At 44.6% G+C, this 21505-nt stretch overlaps 1 protein-coding gene across 7 annotated transcripts in view; it reads right to left on the bottom strand.

The window, feature by feature from the left end:
- Positions 1 to 335: 335 nt before the first annotated feature.
- Abcb4 (ATP binding cassette subfamily B member 4) overlaps positions 336 to 21505 on the bottom strand; it is a 55375-nt gene continuing 34205 nt past the window's right edge. For all 7 annotated transcript variants that reach the window (XM_075955944.1, XM_075955947.1, XM_075955942.1 and 4 more), the window contains 9 exons: positions 20359 to 20442; positions 19100 to 19303; positions 15088 to 15188; positions 12971 to 13111; positions 10549 to 10705; positions 9783 to 9980; positions 5443 to 5649; positions 1104 to 1250; positions 336 to 592 (listed from right to left, as the gene is read on the bottom strand). In XM_075955944.1, the coding sequence (XP_075812059.1) occupies positions 386 to 592; positions 1104 to 1250; positions 5443 to 5649; positions 9783 to 9980; positions 10549 to 10705; positions 12971 to 13111; positions 15088 to 15188; positions 19100 to 19303; positions 20359 to 20442 (1446 nt within the window). In that variant the 3' untranslated portion in view covers positions 336 to 385. The remainder of the gene's footprint in view (positions 593 to 1103; positions 1251 to 5442; positions 5650 to 9782; positions 9981 to 10548; positions 10706 to 12970; positions 13112 to 15087; positions 15189 to 19099; positions 19304 to 20358; positions 20443 to 21505) is intronic.

The following is a 21505-nucleotide window of genomic DNA, read 5'->3' as shown; positions in this document are numbered from 1 at the left end:
TGGAATAATTCAGAGGGTAAATTTAACTTTCCTTTGTACTCAGAAACCTGTTCCCGAGTCATCTTGTCACACACCTACCTATTTGGAACCATGGGAACTTGCTCCTAGTTTGGGGTTTCTATTAATCCTCTCACTCACGTGCCTGAGCTTTGCTGCAGGTCTCCCTGGGTGGTGCTGATGGCTCGGGGAGAAAGAGCCACACTGTAGTTGGTAGACGTCACTTTTGTCAAGGCAGGTGTCCCTTCGAGATCGCCAGCCTCGGGTGCTTTAAACTCGTGTGGAATAAAGTAGATCTTTACTTTGTAGCTTCAATGAGAAACTTCTTTTACACATCATAAGTGTAAAACGTTTTGAATTTATTTTAAAAATACACTGTAACAAGAGTTCATAAGTTCTGGGCACCAGCCTGAATATTGACCATTGAGAAATAGATGCCTTTCTGCGCCAGCAGCTGCTGGTGGGTGCCCTGCTCCTTGACCTTGCCGTTCTGAATCACCACGATCAGGTCGGCGTTCTGGATGGTGGACAGGCGGTGGGCGATCACGATGCAGGTGCGGCCTTCCCTGGCTTTGTCCAGGGCTTCCTGGACCACCTGTGGAAAGCCAAGAGGAGCTGTGTACTGAGAACCACAGCAGCAGGCGTGACTGTCCTATGACATTTACAGCTCCCCATCCTAATAACATCAACTCCCAGAATCCCCTTCTCTTCGAACACGGCTTTATGTATGAATTTCACATAGCTGTCAGTGTGATCTACATTGTTATGCTTTACTTTGCAATCATAACAGAAACAGGCTTCTATAATGCAAATGACCCTGGCAAGTATTTACACTTTCTGACTCATTGCCATATCAACTTATCTAGCTCCTTTTTTATTTTAGTCCTTTTGAGTTTTTCATTACAGCTAATGTACCAAAACTGTTATGTCTCCTTTTGAATGCTTGCTTTATGTTTAGGAAATATATGTACTTTGTTAGAAAAATTGGAATCACATATTCTATTACTTTAAACCAATTGTATCTCTATCGAGTGCTTGCTTTCCCTGTGTCTGCTTTTCTCATTCTCCTTTTCATAGGTTAGTAGGACAGACAGGCAGAGGCAGACCTTTTCACTCTCCGTGTCCAGAGCCGACGTGGCTTCATCCAGCAGCAGGACCCGCGGCTGTCTGATGAGGGCTCGAGCGATAGCGATCCTCTGCTTCTGGCCTCCTGAGAGCTGAGTGCCCTTGTCTCCTACTCTCGTTTCGTATTTCTGCAAGTTAGTCATCAATAAACGCAATGCAGTTTGAAGTCAGCTCTTTTTACAAAGGAAAACTGAAAATCAGTAGGCATTTCTCTAGTAAGATATTTGTGTTTTTAACAATACATCTTCAGCTCCAGGGAATGTTTGCCTTCAAAACTTAACTAGAACACAGTGTCTTTAGTTTTCAATAGTATTCTGTCACAGGAATTTGAGATATTTTAAATTTTTGCCATTCACATTAGTATCATTTTATATGACTTCAGAGGAATCATAGCTTAGACTTATAAAGGATTTTTTTTTCTTTTTTACAATTTGAAGTACCTATAAGACCCATGTATATGGGATGTACTCACTCATATTTGGTTTCTAGCCATAAACCAAGGACATTGAGCTCTAGTGATCCTAGAGAAGCTAAATAAGGAGAACCCAAAGAAAAACATATAGGCATCCTCCTGAATATTAACCTTCAGCAAGCGATGAAAGGAGACAGAGACAGAGACCCAAATTGGAGCACAGGACTGAAATCTCAAGGTCCAAATCAGGAGCAGAAGGAGAGAGAGCACGAGCATGGAACTCAGGACCGCGAGGGGTGCACCCACACACTGAGACAATGGGGATGTTCTATCGGGAACTCACCAAGGCCAGCTGGCCTGGGTCTGGAAAAGCCTGGGATAAAACCAGACTCTCTGAACATAGTGGACAATGAGGACTACTGAGAACTCAAGAACAATGGCAATGGGTTTCTGATCCTACTGCACGCACTGGCTTGGTGGGAGCCTAGGCAGTTTGGATGCTCAACTTACTAGACCTGGATGGAGGTGGGGGTTCCTTGGACTTCCCACAGGACAGGGAACCCTGATTGCTTTTCGGGCTGGGGGGAGACTTAATTGGGGGAGGGGGAGGGAAATGGGAGGCGGTGGCGGGGAAGAGACAGAAATCTTTAATAAATAAATAAATTAAAAAAAAAAGACCCATGTATAAACTAGTTCATTCTCTTTTAATTGTTTAATAATATTTACTTAAAGGTTTATTAAGAATCATATTACACAATATAAAAGAGAATGGGGGATCAGATGGAAGAAAGACTTTTAAAAAAAAGAGGAGCGAAATAGAGGAGAGAAATATTTGCTTAGTGCAGGGGCTGGCTTTAGGAAAGCTCTCAGCTGGGGAGAGCGCAGGGGACAGGTAAATACTGGGTTGGCATCTTTGCAAAGCTCGGGGTGATGCACACCATGCAAATTCGTCTCCCGAGGTCCAACATCAGATTAAAAGGTGAAGGTTTAGATTTCTCCTACTCCCAGTCACCACTGCTTGTCTGAGGTCAGAGTCTAGGCACAAAGGTTGTAAGGAGGTCATCCCAAAGAGTTTTCAAGTCCTTTGTGTGATTCACTTGGGATTCCCAGAAGAATGCAATGGAACAAATAAAGTTCTCCTGTAGTTGGCCCTTGAGTTCTGGATTAATTCATAAAACTAATTGCATCGGTAGCATCACCCTACTGGGAGTTTTCTTGCCATGCATATATATGCTGCAAACCGAAGCATCTTCCAGACAGGGATGTGCAGGGATGTCACAGATTTGACATCAGAAGGGAGACGCATGAAAGGAACATAAATCCGACCTCACTACAATTAGAAATTCCGTTCTGTAGAGGAGGAACCCAGTCTCACCACGGCTTGGTATCCCATGAATTGCTGATATTCATGGGATGCCCGCCGGTATCTGAAGGGAAACAGTAGAAGAGGAGTGGATGGGGCTGGGGCGTGTATGTAGGGGGAAGACTTCGATAAATAAGCAAAAAGATCTGTTCTGTAAGGCATCTGTTTTAAATAATAGAAAACCAAATCACAGGCTGAGGAAAGTGTCTAGAAAGCACATATATAAAATTAATTAGAATAAAGGAAATACTCAAAGCTCAACCATAAGAATAATTAGAAATTTTGAAGAGATGTTTTAGCGAAGTGGTTATATAGCTGCAGGTATGTATTAATGATAAGAAGCCTCACTTTTCCTTTGATAAACACAAATCTACTGGGACATATCTTACATTCTATCAAATGGCTGCAAATAACAATCTCGGGTCCCCTCACCAGCTGGAGCACCCAGAAGAGTGGGCATAGCACCACACCTGGGCAGCACACCAGAGCTGACCCTGTTGGTGGGGACGCAGGGGTGAACCAGGCCTGTGGTTCACCCCTTGTACGCCATAGGACGGCAAAGGTAAGGGAACTATGCTCTCCCCTTCCCTTGCAACCTGCGACAGGCAGGGGAGCCAGTTTGGGGGGCCTGAGAATGGAAGGGTAGCCCTGCCCCCATCACTTGGTCCAGCAGTCCAGAGAGCAGCCCTGCCTCTAACCTGGCCAAAACCGTAGACCTGGCCTGGAAGTGTGGGTGCGGGTGAGCCAGAGAACCGGCCGTGCTCCTTGCTGTCTGCTACACTGGGCAAGCAAGCTAGGGCAGTGCCGGAGAGGAGCTCTGCTGGTGACCATGAGGGAAAGCTGACAGGCTGACCAACCCAACTCCCCGGGCCCAGAACCCAGACTGTGAGGTAGCCCACCCCAACATCCACCTCATCTGTGAGCCTCTGGGGCATGTGAAGGGACCTGCAGATCCAAAGCTACAGGATCTCCGTGACACAGGGCAACCCCAGGATATCCAAGAGGAATCCCAGTGAGGGCCCAGTACCGAGGGTGTAGCAAAAGCCAGAGGCCTCAAACCAGACCGACGACTCATTGCAACAAATACAAGTAAAGATGTCAAAGGACTAAGGGGTGTACTGTGTGACTCACTCGGCCACGCTGCAGCTTCCACACTGAGATTTTAATTTTTTTGTTTATTTGTTTTTGTTTTTGCTCTTAAGTTTTGTTGGAGGTTTTTGGGGAAGGGAGGATGCAAGGGCAGAGGTTGGAAGTGAGGGGATGGGGAGATGAGTGAGACTGGGATGCAAGACGCGAAATCCACAAACAATACATACGAAGTTGAAAAAGTCTCATATCCCCAGTAAGTGCTGGCAAGTCTTTAGAACCTGTATCCCTCATCCATTGCTGGGAGGGCTGGAATGGCAGCTAGAGGAAACTGCTTGGTGTGTTGCTTTCTAAAGCAAGCACGCAATGATGGTACATGTCAACAATTGCACTGCTGTAATCCAGAACCACTGGACCCTAGGTTCACATAGACCATCACATCAGGAATTTATAGCCTCACATGTAGATGAAGCGTGATAAGTTTCTTCTGGAGAAAGGCAAACCTGTGGTCCAGCCAGGCATGAAAGGCCACCCGGCAAATCAAAGGGCGCAGATGGATGCTTCAGATAGGTGCTGAGTGAGAGCTGCCCCCCGAGTTTACACACTGTGTGTGTATAAGACCCTAACCGTGGAAAGCGGTGCAAACTGAGGACAGATTAGGATTTACAGAACTGTGGGGACTGAAGTGGGGGAGTGGACTATGAATGGAAAGATGGCCGTGCGAGGGACCTTCGTGTGCCAGAAATGCTGTTGTCTGCAGTGTCAGTACGAGAGTGTGCACCTGCACTGCAGTGTTACCAAATCCGTACTGCCACTGCTCGCGTGCACACGCACACACACGCGCGCATGCACATGCGCACACAGGCACATGCATACATACACATACACACAAGCACACACATACACACACACACGCACACACACACATGCCTTCAATCCCAGCACTAGAGGTGACTATAAGACGGGAGGAGACAGCGGCTCAGGGCTCAGTCTGGAGGTGCCCACCTTGGGAGAGGTTAGGCTTTTCTAGAGGCTTGGTTGTTTTGTTTTTCTGATCTTCTGCTTAAACCCCAATATCTGCCTCTGGGGTTTTATTAATCGTGCTACGCAGGTATCTCTGTATCTCATGCCACTGTATGTGCATCTACAGGATCTCAAAATCAAAAGCTTAAATTTGGGGGTGGGGAAGTAGCACATGAACGACACCAAACCCTAGTTGACATGTGGTCCAGATGTGAGAACTGGTGTAGAGCTCTCCGAACTGAATCTTACCTTGTTGGTTTCTCACTACATGACGGTGGTGGAACACCCTGTCACCCACGTCAGTGCTGTCCCCAAAGCAACCATGTTGACACATCAGCCCATTCCTGACCCGACTGCTGGAAGAACTTTGGGGATTGCTTCCGGGATAAAAAGGAGCCTGCCTTGATTTTAGCTAAGACGTTCTGAGTTAACTCACTTGGGGCAGCGTCTCGATGAAGGGGTGGATGTTGGCCTCCTTGGCCGCCCTCTCGATCTCATCCTGGGACACGACCCGGCTGTTGTCTCCATAGGCGATGTTCTCGGCGATGCTGCAGTCAAACAGGATGGGCTCCTGGGACACGATGCCTAGGTGTGCTCGGAGCCACTGGACATTGAGTTGCTTTGCTTCTTGACCATCTAGAAGCTAAAAAACAGAAATCCACAAACTATTAGCGTCTTCAAAGAAAAGGGAAGCAATCCTAAACAAGAAGTGACTGGCTCGGGTAGGCTCTTGCACTGTGCACAAGCCAAGTCTCATGTCTGATGTCGACATCCTGAAGGACATCATGGCGAGCAGAGTGACTCTACGGCAAGCCTCTTTTGCTGTGCTCTAGAAGGTAAATGAAACACATGTAACCTTGTCTTTTGTCTCCCTGTGCCCTCATCGGGCATCTCTGTACCAGGTGCCCTTAGGAAGTCTGCGTCAAAATCTGACACTAGCTCTCCTGCCCCTGATGACCTTACTCCTTCAGTATGACTCTCCTTGTGGCCCTAGAAAAAGAGGAGCGGATTAGTAACACAGCCCTAGATTCTGATATTCTGTGAAAGCAGCAGTCTTAAACATCCCTCCTATTTGTGTGCATGTGTGCATGGAAATGATCGTGTGGTGTACACACATGCATCTGTCTGCACATGCACGTCCTAGAAGTTGATGTTGGGTATCTTCTTCAACCATTTCTCACCTTAGTTTTTGAGCCAGGGTCCCTCACTGAACCTGGAGCTCCTGAATGTGGCTAGACTAGCCGGCCAGTTAGCTTCAGAGCTCTGCCCCTCTCTGCCTCCCTAGTGGGGGATTTCAGACAAACACCTCTATGTCAGACTTTTTAAATTTATTATTTTATTAAGTTTCTTGCATATATTTGGATCATATTCTTTCCCTTCCCCAACTCCTCCCAGCCAGTCCATCTCCCTAACTATCCAACCTTACTTGCACGCAAGTGTGTCATCTCTCTCTAAAATAAACAAGCAACAGAAAACGAGGATCAAAACTCCCATGGAGACAAAACAAAACAAATAGTGCGTACACACACACACACACAAACAAAAACCAAAGAACATGAAATCTGTTTTGTGTTGGCCAAGTACTTCTGGGTGTGAGGTAAGTTCTGGAGGTTGAGTCTAAGTCCTCATGCTTGAACAGCACGACTTTACCTAGTGAGTCATCGTCCACTGCTAACGTCTACACTATATCAGTTAGAGACAGAGTTTACCTAGTGAGTCATGGTCCACTGCTAATGTCTACACTATATCAGTTAGAGACAGAGTTTACCTAGTGAGTCATTGTCCACTGCTAACGTCTACACTATATCAGTTAGAGACAGAGTTTACCTAGTGAGTCATTGTCCACTGCTAACGTCTACACTATATCAGTTAGAGACAGAGTTTACCTAGTGAGTCATGGTCCACTGCTAATGTCTACACTATATCAGTTAGAGACAGAGTTTACCTAGTGAGTCATGGTCCACTGCTAACGTCTACACTATATCAGTTAGAGACAGAGTTTACCTAGTGAGCCATCGTCCACTGCTAATGTCTACACCATATCAGTTAGAGACAGAGTTTACCTAGTGAGTCATTGTCCACTGCTAACGTCTACACCATATCAGTTAGAGACAGAGTTTACCTAGTGAGCCATCGTCCACTGCTACCGTCTACACTATATCAGTTAGAGACAGAGTTTACCTAGTGAGTCATTGTCCACTGCTAACGTCTACACCATATCAGTTAGAGACAGAGTTTACCTAGTGAGTCATTGTCCACTGCTAACGTCTACACCATATCAGTTAGAGACAGAGTTTACCTAGTGAGCCATCGTCCACTGCTACCGTCTACACTATATCAGTTAGAGACAGAGTTTACCTAGTGAGTCATTGTCCACTGCTAACGTCTACACCATATCAGTTAGAGACAGAGTTTACCTAGTGAGCCATCGTCCACTGCTACCGTCTACACTATATCAGTTAGAGACAGAGTTTACCTAGTGAGTCATTGTCCACTGCTAACGTCTACACTATATCAGTTAGAGACAGACTTTACCTAGTGAGCCATCGTCCACTGCTAATGTCTACACTATATCAGTTAGAGACAGAGTTTACCTAGTGAGTCATGGTTCGCTGCTAACGTCTACACTATATCAGTTAGAGACAGACTTTACCTAGTGAGCCATCGTCCACTGCTAATGTCTACACTATATCAGTTAGAGACACAGTTTACCTAGTGAGTCATGGTCCACTGCTCACGTCTACACTATATCAGTTAGAGACACAGTTTATCTAGTGAGTCATGGTCCACTGCTAATGTCTACACTATATCAGTTAGAGACAGAGTTTACCTAGTGAGTCATGGTCCACTGCTAACGTCTACACTATATCAGTTAGAGACAGAGTTTACCTAGTGAGTCATCGTCCACTGCTAACGTCTACACTATATCAGTTAGAGACAGAGTTTACCTAGTGAGTCATGGTCCACTGCTACCGTCTACACTATATCAGTTAGAGACAGAGTTTACCAGTGAGTCATGGTCCACTGCTAACGTCTACACTATATCAGTTAGAGACAGAGTTTACCTAGTGAGTCATTGTCCACTGCTAACGTCTACACTATATCAGTTAGAGACAGAGTTTACCTAGTGAGTCATTGTCCACTGCTAACGTCTACACTATATCAGTTAGAGACAGAGTTTACCTAGTGAGTCATTGTCCACTGCTAACGTCTACACTATATCAGTTAGAGACAGAGTTTACCTAGTGAGTCATGGTCCACTGCTAACGTCTATACCATATTAGTTAGAGACAGAGTTTACCAGTGAGTCATGGTCCACTGCTAACGTCTATACCATATTAGTTAGAGACAGAGTTTACCTAGTGAGTCATGGTCCACTGCTAACGTCTACACTATATCAGTTAGAGACAGAGTTTACCTAGTGAGTCATGGTTCATTGCTAACGTCTATACCATATTAGTTAGAGACAGAGTTTACCTAGTGAGTCATGGTCCACTGCTAACGTCTACACTATATCAGTTAGAGACAGAGTTTACCTAGTGAGTCATCGTCCACTGCTAACGTCTACACTATATCAGTTAGAGACAGAGTTTACCTAGTGAGTCATGGTCCACTGCTAACGTCTATACCATATTAGTTAGAGACAGAGTTTACCTAGTGAGTCATCGTCCACTGCTAACGTCTACACTATATCAGTTAGAGACAGAGTTTACCTAGTGAGTCATTGTCCACTGCTAACGTCTACACTATATCAGTTAGAGACAGAGTTTACCTAGTGAGTCATGGTCCACTGCTAACGTCTACACTATATCAGTTAGAGACAGAGTTTACCTAGTGAGTCATGGTTCGCTGCTAACGTCTACACTATATCAGTTAGAGACAGACTTTACCTAGTGAGCCATCGTCCACTGCTAACGTCTACACTATATCAGTTAGAGACAGAGTTTACCTAGTGAGTCATGGTCCACTGCTAATGTCTACACTATATCAGTTAGAGACAGAGTTTACCTAGTGAGCCATCGTCCACTGCTAACGTCTACACTATATCAGTTAGAGACAGAGTTTACCTAGTGAGTCATCGTCCACTGTTCACGTCTACATTTGTTGACTATATCAGTTAGAGACAGACTTTTCACTCAGCGAAGAGAGCAAATGCCATAAATTTATGATAAAAGCCGAATGTGAACGAGCTGGAGTTTAAGCGTCAATGTCAGAGAGCCTAGAGTTCAAGGTTAGAGAAATGAGGCCAAGCAGATGGCAGTGGGGCAAGAAGAGCTGGCACACCCCTGTCCTGAGAGTCTGCGTGGAGCGACGTTAGCTTTCTTCTGCTCTCTCTGAGGGTTGCCAGCCTGCAGCTTCGCTTCTCCTTTCTCACAACACAGGCCAGGGATTCAGTGGGAGGCAAAGCAGAGATCACAGAAAGTCAAGCAGACAGAGAGCAAAGCGGTCGGGAAGTAGTCTTGTTCCTGTTTTGGTTGCTGTGTGTGGAGGATGTGGTCTCCTTCCTGCCTTCAGGCAGCTTAGTTTTGCTTAAGAGGACTGGACTGAGACAAAGTCCCCCGAGGCCAGAAATCCATCCTGTACCAGCTTTAGTGCAACGTTTAAGTCTCTGATATCCTTCCTCAAGTGCCCCGTCTATTTGTTTCATACGGGTGCCCGTTGAGACTTTACAGGCCGTGGTCAGTACACCAGACAGAATTTTGGGCCTTCACTCATCTCTTAGTCTGATCACGTAAAATACAACCTGCAATGGGTTTGCTAAGAAAGCGTGCTCACCACTGTCCCGGCCCTGGGGTCGTAGAACCGCTCGAGCAGCTGGACCACTGTACTCTTCCCGCAGCCGCTGCTGCCCACCAGGGCCAGAGTCTGGCCCTTCTTCACCTCCAGGCTCAGCCCCTGAAGCACTGGGATGTCAGGTCGGGTGGGATAGTTGAATACGACTTCATTAAACGTCACACTTCCTTCAAACTTATCCTAAAAGTTTTTACAATATTTTGTATTAAACTGATCTCGCAATCCATTGGAAATAAAAGTAGTACTTCAAGAAAATTTTACCACAAACAATACCAGTGAAACATGAAATGCCTGTTGGGTGCAGTGCCGGCACAGTTTATGCCGAGAGCAAGATCGTTATGATAGAAATAGATGAGTTAGAGCGAGAGTTACTAAAAGTCGGGCTACCAAAGCACAGCTTCTGATTCACGTAAACACTGAGCCAAGAGCTTCAGAAAGCAGCAAACAGTGTCTAAAGCGAAATTGCAAACTACAGCACCCTGACTGAAATAGATGCGTAGACCTTCCTGCAGAACAGACTAAGCTCTTGTCAACAATATTTTGTTTCAGATATCTCCATTTTTCTTATTAATGTGCATTTATTTGTCTTCATTTTTCTTTTGTAAAGTTTGTGTTAAAATTTTAAAGTGTCAAAAAGTTGATGAGATACTAGCGGCATAAATATCCCACCGACGCTGATGACGTCCTTGTGATCTAGCAGAAAGAAAGCCTTAGGACAAAGCTCTGCCCCCTGGCCGGAGGAACTTACAGGCCACAGCCCTTCTCCACTGGAGCTGTCAATCAGAGGCTGTCTTTCAAACAGGCTGAATAAGTGTGCAGCAGATAGCTTGGCTTTTGCATAGTCTGGAGCAAAGGAGCTGGCGTGTCCTAGGGCCACTGCGCCAAACACAATGGCTGAAAACACCCTGGATGGAAGGGGAGGTGTCAGAATTAGCTCCGTGGCATTCAAAGGACAAAGACAAACTTTTAACGAATATTTGCGTGTCTGTCTTTCAACTGTCGTTTCCCAAAGCCCACACACATTTCTGTGAGATTCCAGTAGCAACGACAAAGTCTAGAAGGGAGGCAAGACACACTGTCTCTGGCTGTTTTGTCTGTTCGCCTTCCAGCAGCAGGGCTCTGGCTCTGAGCTAATGTGACTTCCAGAGGTTTTCACTTTCCTGGAGTGGCTCATGACTGAATCTTATCTGTCATCTCAGCTCATTTTAGTTGCTGGCTGTGCCCTTTTTAAGACTGAAGGAGACTGAAACCCCCAGGACCAAGGGGCTCAAAGAGTGGCAGATTGAATGACGAGACTACTGCCTTCCAGTTTGAGGTTTGGACAATCCTGCATCACGGGTGACAAGAGTCACCAAAGCAAACAAGTTTTTAGACATACATTTACAGACTATTTCATCTAATAGAGTATACATTCTAAGGAGTTTGCAGAGCTTGCTCTAAAATATACCAGTCTACATTCGAAAGAATTAAGATCTCATATCTTTTCTGGTCAGCTAAAGGAGATGCCAACAATGGAAGACATTTTAGGGTATTTATAAATGCCTGGAGACGGAACAAAGGCTTGTAAATGAACAGTAGGCTACTAACAGAGTCAGAAAGGATAAAAACAAGTCCCCCAAACAGAGGCAAGTGTAGGCACAGCCTACTACAACTTGAGGGTTGCAGAAAACTAACACTAGGAAGAAACTGTCAGTGAGTGCCAACGTCAAAAGAGGAAAGATTTCAAATAGACAACCTAAAAATGCATCCCAGGGCTTAGAGAAGCAAGAATAAGGACCTAGGGCATGGCTCAGTGGGAAAAAACTCGAATTCCACACAAGCCTGAAAAAGGGGACAGACTTCCAAAGACTATCTTCTGACCTTCACACATGTGCTGAGCCAAATACATGATACATCTTCACTTTCTCTGTTTCTCCTCTTTCCCTCCTCTCCCCCTCCTTCTCTCTCTCTCTCATACACACACACACACACACACACACACACACACACACACACACACACACACACACACTACACAATACTAGTAAAGTAAATAAGAAAGAAAAGCATGCACAAAACAAAGCAAACATTAGAAGATCAGAAAACAATAAACAGGAAACAAAATCAGTACAAATGATAAACACAACAGAGTTGGTCCTTCAAGAAAATATGAAAAACCCTTGAACTAGATTAGCCAGAAGAAAAAAAGAGAAGACCCACGTAAGTAAAACGAGAGATAGGAAACTACAAACCTATCTCACTTTCAATAGTTACAAAAATAAGTAAATAAATAGCTCTGGAATAAACTCTACCAAGAATGGAAATCCACTGTAACAAAAATGCTGATTTTGGAAACTGAAAACAAAAATCAAGAAAAGGAAAATTCTCGTATGTTGTTTAAGGATTATATCACCCAAAGCAATCATATAGAACTATGCACATAAAAATAGAATACAACTGAGCAAAAGGAATAAAGCTAGAGACAGCATCATACTTGGTTTTGGTACAAACTTCACAGCCACAGCAACCAGGTCAGCATTGTGTGGACATAAAGACAGACACGTAAACCAAGAGATACAACAGACATCCTAGAAATAAACCCAGGCATCTTTATCAAGTGGTTTCTCAACAAAAGCATCCAAACAGATGCCAGACACAGGGCAACCCCTATAATAAACAAAGACGCAGGCAACCCTGGGTGACCACATATAGAAGACAGACACTTGATAGCTGCCTCTCGCCTACTTAGGGGAAAGAGCAGGTTTGCCGGACTTTTGTCTGAGATCCCCATTGCATGGTCAAGGCCGTGTGTTGGTTACAGAAAAGTAGCAAGCTACTTAACCTAACCCTGTTTTGAGCCTAAGAGCTTCAACGACTTCCTAGTTACACTCATACAACTTCCTCTGTTACATTCCATCCCAAAGTGGCTCACACACACAACCCGCCTCGTGCTTTGCGATCAACTTAACAAGGCTTCGTGAATTTTCGAGCACTCGGATGATGAAAGTCTGCTGGGTGTAGTGACAAGATCAGATTTCTGTGCCTGCCAGGGTGACAGCTATAGGAGGCTAACCCCTTGGTCTCATCTCCGGAGAGTTGTTTTTCCCATGCCACACCTGTGCACACACGCCTAGTGGCAGATGCCCTACGACGGGCCGGAGAAGTCACCTTGCTCTTTTCAAGCTACTCACAGAATGACGTCCTTGAAACGCATGTGCCCGTTCACAATGAGGTAAGCGCCAAACCGGAAACAGGCAGCGTAGGAAAAATACATAAATGCCTGTGAGATGCTGAACGTGATGCCGTAGATGTGTGCCTTCCGCACTGAATTCCTGAAAAGCAAATGCGTTTGTTCACAATGAATACTTGTAGCCCTTATCCTGCTTCTCTCACCCTCCGTCTAGCTAAAAGCACAGCTTAGCCTGTCCAGTCTGGGCTAAATGCCTGTCTTCTGGGGTATTCGGTTCAGTAGGTAAACCAAAGTATTTCTGACTTACACAATGAATCGTCTGTTATCATGAAAAGTGGTTTTGAGAACTAAATGCACTGAACGACACGACTACCTTCCATAGTGCCTAGCACATGGTGGTTTTTACATTATAGCTGCTATGATACATTGGTTAATAATTCAGATATTAAACTGCATTATGTAATAATTATGTCAAAAGTACCACAGATACCAATGTTATAAATAGCATTGTGATCATTTGTATATAATTTGTTTGCATATTCTTTTTTTTTTTCAAGACAGGGTTTCTCTGTAGCTTTGGAGCTTCTCCTGGAATTCCCTCTGTGGACCAGGCTGGCCTTGAACTCACAGAGATCCACCTGCCTCTGCCTGCCGAGTGCTGGGATTAAAGGTGTGCAGCACCATCGCTCAGCTTGTTGATATATTCTTATCATGGGTCCTGTACACACAACAAGCTGTAGTCACATGTCAAACTTATTTCAGTTTCACAAACGGTGGATAATTGACGTTTCTATAGCTATACATCCCAAACTCTCCAAGCTAGATCCTGCCAGCCCCATACGTAAGTTATTCTATACTGTTTCTAATTAGAATTGTTGCTACACTTTGTAAGCTTTCTGAATCCAGCCCCAGTAATTTCTTACTCTTAAACCAGGAATTATTTGGTCAAGGAGATTCATTGTATTGTTGATTTGGGAGGTGTTGCTTGTGTACTGTGACCATGGTGTTATGTTTATTTGGGCATTAACTTGAATAGTGTAATTACAATGTTACACTTAACGTTATGGCTACATAATTAAGTTTTGATCAAATTAATAATTTTTTTCAGCTTTTTATTCTTTGAAGTTAAAACTACACCATAAGATAATGGGGTAATGGTGCACATACACATTAAATATCAAAGAGAAATGGTAGCTGTGTATTCTTTAGCAGTATGGAAGTACACACAATGGACAAACCGGAACATGTTGAGGATTCTTGCTCAGATATTCAAGTGTTCAAAACTACTGATTCTTTAAGGCAGGTATGGTGGTACATGCTTTCCAACATGTGGTAAGCTGGGCAGAAGGATCATGAGTTCAAGGTTAGCCTAGATTGTATAACAAATTGTAGGTTAGCCTGGGCTACATAGTAAAATCCTGTAAGAAAGAAAGAGGGGAAAGAAGAGAAGATGGGTGGAAGGGAGGGAGGGAGAGAGGGAGGGAGGAAGAGAGGGAGGAAGGGAGGGAAGATAGGAGGAAGGGAGGGAGAAAGGGAGAGAGAGAGGGAGGGAAGGAGGGAAAGAAAGAAAAGAAAGGCTGTATCTACCGCTGTTCCAGTCTATACATTGTGTTAATTTTGTCAGAGTGAAGGTGGTTTGTTTACAAAACCAGACAAGTAGAAAACAGAACACAGGGAGATTTCAAATGAGCCAACTCTAAACCATGAAAGGGGCTTCATGTCTTTTTCTTCAGAACAGCCTGGAACTGGTCCATATTTAGAAGACAAGGGAGACACTGTCTTCTGGAATAAAGCCAATAGAACTCATTCTTAAAGCAGCCTGTGTACTCAAGAAAAGATAGGTTTGAACAACTTCCTCAGAGCATGCTCATCCTGAGCCACCCAGCTGAGCTACACCACGGTGACAAAGTTTTCTGTAGCCCCCCCGGTACCTCTTGGCCCTTAGAGGAGACCTAACCCTTACTGTGTTCACGAGAGCAAAGAAAATTGAGTCATGACATTTGATGAGATAATTATCAGAAGAGGTGATTACTGTTGAGTGCAGAGATTTCTAACGCTTTCAGAGGACAGCAGCCCAGTCTGGGAACGCAGTAGGGAGGCAGCAATCATGCTTATTACCTGTAAGGCCCATGCAATTTTTCAACATACATTGATTCAAATTTTCTTTCCTGGGTCAAGGATACAACAGTCCGAATGTTTTCTATGGCCTCTGTTGCGATCTGTAACAGAAAGACCTCAATTAGAAATAGTACTTTTATTTCTGAAATGAAAAATCTCTGTCAGATGTACTCTAAGGGTCAAGTCAATGATCTTAGATTTCTTCAAATAAAAGCCAAGGCAAAATACATTCTTTAAGACTAGGTTTCTAACAAAATTAGCCTTGGGGTTGTGTACACCGGAGCAGCTAAGTCTCTGGATGCTCATGGAGGCGTATGGCTGAGGGCCAGAATGAGTTCAATCACAGCCTTTAGTGACCTCACTTTCTTCATAGGGTAGAGTCTAGAAGGCACAATTAAGCAATGGTTTCTAGGGATCCACTGGAAATGATGGTCATTTTTACCTGGACACACCGCTTCTTAGACAAGCTGTCTACCCAAAAGCAGGAAGGAGACTCCTGCTTGAAACTTGAAATAATATGGCCCTGTTCTAAGCTGCTGTTTAAATGAAGGAAACAAGCCTGATCCTGGTTAATTAGACTCGGTTTCCTGGAGGTGGAGGCAAGTACCTGTTGTGAGGCCCTGTGGATTCAGAGGGGTAGTCATCACTTAGGGAACAGATCTGAATGCAGATGCTTGAGGAATGAAACAGATGTGCAGGGACACTTACTAAGAACACAGCCTGTGGACCTTAGACACAGAGACAAAGAGAACACAGTCTGTGGACCTAAGAGATAGAGACTCAGAGAGAACACAGCCTGTGGATCTCAGATACAGAGACAGAGAGAACACAGTCTGAGGACCTAAGAGACAGAGACTCAGAGAGAACACAGTCTGTGGACCTAAGAGACAGAGACACAGAGAGAACACAGGCTGTGGATCTTAGACACAGAGACAAAGAGAACACAGTCTGTGGACTTAAGAGACAGAGACAAAGAGAGAACACAGCCTGTGGATCTCAGATACAGAAACAGAGAGAACACAGTCTGAGGACCTAAGAGACAGAGACTCAGAACACAGTCTGTGGACCTAAGAGACAGAGACACAGAGAGAACACAGTCTGTGGATCTCAGATACAGAGACAGAGAGAACACAGTCTGAGGACCTAAGAGACAGAGATGCAGAGAGAACACAGTCTGTGGACCTAAGAGACAGAGACAAAGAGAACACAGCCTGTGGATCTCAGATACAGAAACAGAGAGAACACAGTCTGAGGACCTAAGAGACAGAGACTCAGAACACAGTCTGTGGACCTAAGAGACAGAGACACAGAGAGAACACAGTCTGTGGATCTCAGATACAGAGACAGAGAGAACACAGTCTGAGGACCTAAGAGACAGAGATGCAGAGAGAACACAGTCTGTGGACCTAAGAGACAGAGACAAAGAGAACACAGCCTGTGGACATCAGACACAGAGACAAAGAGAACACAGCCTGTGGACCTAAGAGACAGAGACTCAGAGCGAACACAGCCTGTGAACCTACTGCCTGCACTTGACATATATCCTTTATGTCAAACCACTTTAACCCAAGCCATCCAAAAGGTTTGCAATTTTTGTAGCCTACCCTTTGGGCATTGTCTGTGATTAGCGAGTGAATCTGCATTTCTGTTCTACAGGCATGTTCCCTGGAAATACCAGCAATGTGAGGATCTTACATTTTCCAGTTTTGTTTCATCAGTTTTAACATCTGTATTTCAACTTCCTATTGTTAAGCAAGGATATTTGTTACCTTGGGCTGAAAAGGTCTATCTCTTTAGATAATAAATAATCTAACGGATAATAGAAGCAGCCAAAACGTTGCAACGTTGAAGGACACAATCTCCTTTAGCCTCAGGACAACTCTGGGGCAGTGTTACTCCTGCTCTGACAGGTGACGGAGGTGCAGGGCAGTTCCCCACAGGCCTGAAGCCTCAGAATTAACTCAGGGTGTGAGAACTGCAGGGCTCCTGATGCCAAGTCTGCTGTCAGCCAGCTGCACTGTGCTGCTCTGTCTATTTTGAGATTTGCACAAGGGGAAACCGGTTGTAAACAAATTTCCCATCGACCCTTGATTTTCTGGGTTAACTTTGTGGTCTAGTTCTGATATTACAGGCTCCTGAGCTCGGAATATGGGATCTAGTCAAGACATCCACGATATAAATCCATTATTCGGATTACAAAGGAGATGTTGGTGGAGCTGATCAGTAGGATGTACATATATATTAATATTATATTTACAAGATCGCATTACAAGTGTACATATGATTTGTGGCTATAATCTTACTTTACCTTCCTCCCCCAACTGCACAGCAACAAATATTCTAAGTTTTCCTTGGAAAATTGAAACGGGACTGTCCAGTGCCTGATATATTTTACCCGTTCATAAAAATGTATACTCCAGGAAATGAGCACTTTCTTTAGAGCAGGTGATGGGAAGGAGATCATCCAGGCTCCCACTCCCGCCTTCGATCCCAGTCCCAGGATGGTACTGCTCCAGGCCGTCTCTTTATGTAGACCAGTCTGGTCTTACACTGGCAGCAATTCTCCTTCATCTGCCTTCCAAGTACCATACCACACCACACCGGAAACTCCATCTAACCCCAGTTCTGTCAGTGAATCAACAGTTAATGGAGAAAACAAAATTGAACCTTGACTGAATTGTTGGGGAGTAAAAGAGCTGTAGTGCCTGCCAGTGTTCAAACCCATCATTAGACTGCATGGCGAGCCATTCATCTGGTCCCCAGGATGGCAGCTCTAGGAAGGTTACAGAGAAGCCTGAGCGGCACCCTGCGCGGAGTCCCACTTCACCAATGTAGAAAGGCCACCGGAGCCGGAAGCTTTCCCTGGCATCATAAGGTCTGAACAGAAGGCCAAGACTAAGAACTGAAAGTCTAAGTCTGTCTCCAACATTATTCAACTCTACTGCCTTACTTCTGCCAAAATTTCGGCAATTTTCATTGTTATAAAAATATTAACTCTCTGAATAGAGTCAAGATTACTATGTTGGGTAGATTCAAGATGTTTTTATTTGTGTAATTTGCCTAAGGAAATTTTATTTTCATTCTGATAACTTTCTCTTGAGGAATGAAGACGAACTCCAAGATCGGGGGCGTGGGCAAAGCAACTGTTATTGGCTTGTTTGTTTATTTAGTTGGTTGGTTGATTTGTTTGTTTTCAGAAGTCAGCTATGGCACACAGAGTGAAGAAAATGGTACCCTCCATTACCTAAGTCAGAACGTAAGAGTGTGTTCAACAACTGGGAACACGCAAGGACAAAGTCCAGGACCCACAACACACATGCTCCCAGGGGACTCTGGTTCCTATATGTAGTATGGTTGTCACACAATCTCTATTGTCACTACACATTAGAAGCACAAAAGAAGGAATTACTGCCACCTGGTGGCTGCTAACTTTAACAATAAAAATAACAGTGGTGTTGGGGGCGAGTGTAGGCAACAGGCTCTTTGTGACTCATCCAAGTCTATACTCTGCCTTAAACTCTTTTCTCCCCTAGAAACAGAAGCAACTCTTATTGAAAACACCATGGTAAAAGACTAGTCAGGGCTACAGAGAATAATTAGACTCTCTAGCCCTGAGAAAAGCCTACAGGTTTCTTTTGATAGCCAAAGGTTACACAGGGCAGATTTTGAGATTTAAAGCATCACGGTGTCACAGTGGCTTGGGAGTGCTGACAGCTGCCGAAACAATCAGATCGAAGGTAAAGCTAAGCTCTTATCTATAAAATAGTGACTTTTGTTCTATCAGTGACTTCAGGATATACAGTTAAGATGAGGTGCGTCTGGGCAAATTTGGAAGATCTTTACAGCAAGTTCTGCCTGGAAGCTGGAAGTTTTTCCATCCCATCTTTGAGTTCTAGGCATTATCGATTCGGTAAACACTTTGCACAGGTTGTATGGAAACAGTAAAGGTGCCAGTTCAAGCAAGGCATGTCCACAAGCAGCACTTGTGCTAGCTGGAACCCACTTAACTCACCTTTCCAGCGGCTTCCAGTTCTTTCTTATCTCTCTTGGCATTTCCAGCCAACATTTTCATTTCCACAACTCCCGAGACAGCAACGAATGGGACAACCGATAACAGCAAAAGTGTCAGTTGCCAACCGTAGATAAATGATATGATGATTCCGGTTCCAAGGTTGGCTGTGTTCTGTGCAATTAAAGCCAGCCTGGTTCCCGTGGCCTTTAAGAGAAGAAGAGCAAGGCGGCTGGGTGAAGTTCCAAACCATGGGTTCCTGCCTTTGGCTTCCTACTCAGAGCGTGAAGGGTTTCATTATCTCAGTAAACCCACGCTTGGGCCAACAGGTTTCACTCTCATCCCTTCAGCCCGTGAATCACCTACTGTATGGATAAACGGTGAGATATCTCTCTCTCTCTCTCTCTCTCTCTCTCTCTCTCTCTCTCTCTCTCTCTCTCACACACACACACACACACACACACACACACACACACACACACACACACACACATCTTTTCAAAGGGGAACCTAAATCTCTGTAATATAAATAAAAATTTGGTTCAGTTAGCAGACAGAAATTTATATTCTTCTAGAAATCATAGTACATGAGACCATTAACCATAAAACACACCGTGTTTGAATCAGTCATTCGCACAATTCAGAAAGCCAGGACCACTGTCATGGGCAATGCTGCCATCTCCCTGGTTCACCCTTTCCCTTCTCTCTTACTGTGGAATGAGGGAACGTCACAGGGTAGGGAAGCTGGCCAGAGAACCATTTTCTTTTGAGACAGAAATTGCCTCAGGCTTGAGCGTGACTTATGAGCTGTAACTAGTTCTGGAAGGGGTTTTCATTTGAAGGATGAGGCACAGATGTATGTCCTTTCCTTAGATGGGAAACACAGAAGCTTCTAATTCTAATTGCTATTGGTTGCCAACCAAGAGATCAGCCTCATGAAGTCAATGCCGAGGAGGCGACTCACCAAACAGACAGAAGGAACTTGGGGTCTCTGACGCCAGCAGATCATGCCACCCTGAAGTCTAAACTTTCCCCTTGCTGTTCATGATAGTTTCAACGGGATGCTCTACTATTTCAAACTGAAAGTATCTTTTGAAAAATGTTTTTAGGGCCTTGTACACTGCGGGCAATCTGTCTACCAGTAAGCTATCCCACACCCCCACACCCCCACACCCCCACACCCCCGGCTGGAAGCATCTCAAGAGATGGAACAAACAGGTTCATTTTATCATGGAAAGGCCGGCAGAGCTCAGCCTACGTACTCCTTGGACTTGCGCAGCATCCGTGGCTAGTCTCGTGGAAAGGGCTCCGGTGCTGTTTCTGTAATCGTCAAACCAGCTCATGTCCTATGGAATTAAACACGCCTTTAAATTAGCCCGCAGCTAAAACCAGCAGAAAAAAACATCTCTCCGTGCTCCAGTAAGAAGAAACAGCCACTCTGAATGTGGCTACTTAAATTCAGAGGAGACCTTCTGCGCAAAGTGGCCAACCAGGGGCAATCTTGAGCACCCCACTGCATACGCACTAGGCCACAGGTCCTGACTGCCTCCCATGATAGGAAGGGGTCTCTAGTCAGAGATAAGGAACAGATTCATCTGCCAGCTCCGCCCCAAAGCTGGACTCCTGCGGCTGTTTCAGCTGCTAAGTTGTCACAACTTGAGCTATGGACACCTCTGCCCTGTAGGGTAACTTCTTTCCAACTGAATAGATACTTTCAGCTGGAAATAGTAGAACTTATAAATTGTAAACAGGGAAATTAAATGCTATACTTCTGCTTTATTTTGTCTAAACAAGGACTTTAAAAGTGTATCTTATATTTGACAAATTTATAAATATTTATTGGCAGTATCTTTTACTGTCATATAAAGTTATTTGCCCCAAACAGCAGGAGTTTGAAAAGTTCCCAAAAGAACTCATCACTTCAGATGTGCTCAAAATATAATGCCTGTTTGTGCTGGTGTGGAAAGAGATGCAACCAGTTCGAGTCAATTGGCTTCCTCTTTCTTTAAAGGAGAAACATGTGTTTTCATATTTCCCACACACCCTACCCCAGAACGAGAACTTACGTAATAAGTCACATTTTAATGAATTAACAAGTGAAATCAGTGTGGAAACAGAGCTCAAGGCAAAACAATAGCTCAACTTCTAGCATTTGGGAAAGCCTCGGTAGAAGGCCAACTGTACCACTTGAACGTGGGTGCTACCAACTACTTTCTCCTTTGTACAAAGACACCTTACAGTCTCCAAAGACTGGCCAGTGTCTGTGCAAAATCCAGGAAACAGATACAGGTACTGGAAATAGAGTATCCGCACGGAGACAGACAGCTGTCTGTCTTGAAAAGCCTGCTCCCACGAAGCTCCTGAGATGTCACTGGCTAGTTCAAGACTAGGGTCACTAGGACCCTAGTC

This window comes from Microtus pennsylvanicus, chromosome 22 (genome assembly GCF_037038515.1).
Source record: "Microtus pennsylvanicus isolate mMicPen1 chromosome 22, mMicPen1.hap1, whole genome shotgun sequence".
Classification (NCBI taxonomy): Eukaryota; Metazoa; Chordata; class Mammalia; order Rodentia; family Cricetidae; genus Microtus; species Microtus pennsylvanicus.
The sequence above is the reverse complement of the archived record's forward strand: the minus strand, read 5'-3'. Positions and strand labels throughout refer to the sequence as shown.